The sequence below is a fragment of the Carya illinoinensis genome, chromosome 5 (genome assembly GCF_018687715.1).
Source record: "Carya illinoinensis cultivar Pawnee chromosome 5, C.illinoinensisPawnee_v1, whole genome shotgun sequence".
NCBI lineage: Eukaryota > Viridiplantae > Streptophyta > Magnoliopsida > Fagales > Juglandaceae > Carya > Carya illinoinensis.
Genome location: NC_056756.1, coordinates 6,063,843 through 6,065,624, shown reverse-complemented (window position 1 = coordinate 6,065,624; position 1,782 = coordinate 6,063,843). Strand labels below are relative to the sequence as shown.

The 1,782-nt window shown below is 40.7% G+C and overlaps 1 protein-coding gene across 1 annotated transcript; it reads left to right on the top strand.

The window, feature by feature from the left end:
- The first annotated feature begins 211 nt into the window (after nucleotides 1-211).
- Nucleotides 212-1,454, top strand: LOC122311869 (probable carboxylesterase 5). The gene has a single exon (XM_043126629.1). It carries the CDS (start codon nucleotides 373-375, stop codon nucleotides 1,282-1,284), a length of 912 nt encoding a protein of 303 aa, XP_042982563.1. The 5' UTR covers nucleotides 212-372; the 3' UTR covers nucleotides 1,285-1,454.
- Nucleotides 1,455-1,782: the final 328 nt, after the last annotated feature.

Here is a 1,782-nt window from a genome sequence, read left to right as displayed (position 1 = left end):
AAAAATTCTATATATAAATAAAATCGTTTATTAATCTATATATTAATATTAATTTTTTTATATTTAAAATTTAAATTAATATTATTTTTAATAAAATTTATTTTTTAACTATTTATATTATATTAACGCACTTATTAATACACAATTACATTTACAACTAAATTTTTTTAAAAAAATATGGGTTGCCATCGGTGGCGGACTAGCATTATCATTCATTTTCACCAACCTTTCCATGCCACGCGACCTTATTTCTCCCACCCTCTCTTCCAAATGTGATTGTGTGAATTCTAGCTTCAACACTTCCCTTTTATCTCAGCCTATTCCTGCACCATCTCTGACTCTCTCTCTCGGACAGTCACACTCAATTTCGCAATGGCTTCAGGCACCAACGAGATAGCCCATGATTTCCCGCCGTTCTTCAAAGCATACAAAGATGGCCGCATAGAGAGGTACATGTCTCACGATCACACCCCTACTGGCCTAGACCCCAACACCGGCATTCAATCTAAAGACGTGGTGATCTCGCCCAAAACCGGTGTGTCGGCCCGAATCTTCATCCCCAAAATCAACAGCCCAGATCAAAAGTTTCCGCTACTCGTCCACTACCACGGCGGAGGCTTCTGCATTGGATCACCCTTCGATACGATTACTCACAAATTCATCACGTCCTTCATACTCCAAGCCAACGTGATAGTTGTTTCCGTCGACTACAGGCTAGCCCCAGAGCACCCACTACCAATCGCATACGATGACTCGTGGGAAGCGCTGCAGTGGATCGCTGCTCATTCAAACAATCAAGGACCCGAACCGTGGCTGAACGAATATGCGGATCTCGGGCGGGTTTTCTTGACGGGTGAGAGTGCAGGAGCCAACATCGGCCACTACGTGGCAGTCCGAGCTGGTGCCACCGGATTGGCAGGTCTGAAGATCATCGGGGTGCTCATAGTGCACCCGTTCTTTGTAGGCAAAGATCGTGATGAAATGTACAAGTTTCTGTCCTCCACAAGTTCGGGGTGTAGTGACGACCCGAAACTGAACCCGGCCGTGGATCCAGATCTGTCAAAGATGGGGTGCGCCAAGGTCCTGGTGTGCGTGGCAGAGAAAGACTGGCTGAAAGATAGGGGCGTGACCTACTGGGAGACTTTAAGAAAGAGTGATTGGGGTGGAGGTGTGGAATTGATAGAAAGTAAAGGAGAGGATCATTGCTTTCACTTGTTCAATGCTGAGAGTGAAGAAGCTGCGCAATTGATGAAAAAGTTCGTTGATTTTGTTTCAGGGGAGTAGTTGTAGTGGTAGGGCGTTGGGGAAGGAGATGAAAAATCTAAGTAAAGAATAAAAGTTTTTTTCTTCTACATGCTATCTGCTCATGTTATGGCACCATCATGTCAATAGAGAAAGTTGTAGACATATTTGGCTGAAAGAAAATTTGAAGATGTTTTAAGGGATTTTTTTGAGATTTATTGTTTATTGAGTTTTAGGGAAATAATTACAATAATTATGTGTATTTATTAACATTTAAATATTTTTTTAAAAATATATAATATTATTAAAAAAAATTTGCTTCTTTAATTACGAAATAAAGAAATTTAAAACAAAAAAATATATATCAGCTCCAGCGGGAGCTGGGAGGTGACAGTAGTATTTACCTTTCATATTTTTAAAAACAAAGAAGAATGATGCACGCGATGACGCGTGGGAGGTACAATAATGCTCCACCTAACAGTAACAGCCACCAATCAACCAATAAAAACAGTTGCCGCAGATATGACTTTTCTTTTCTTT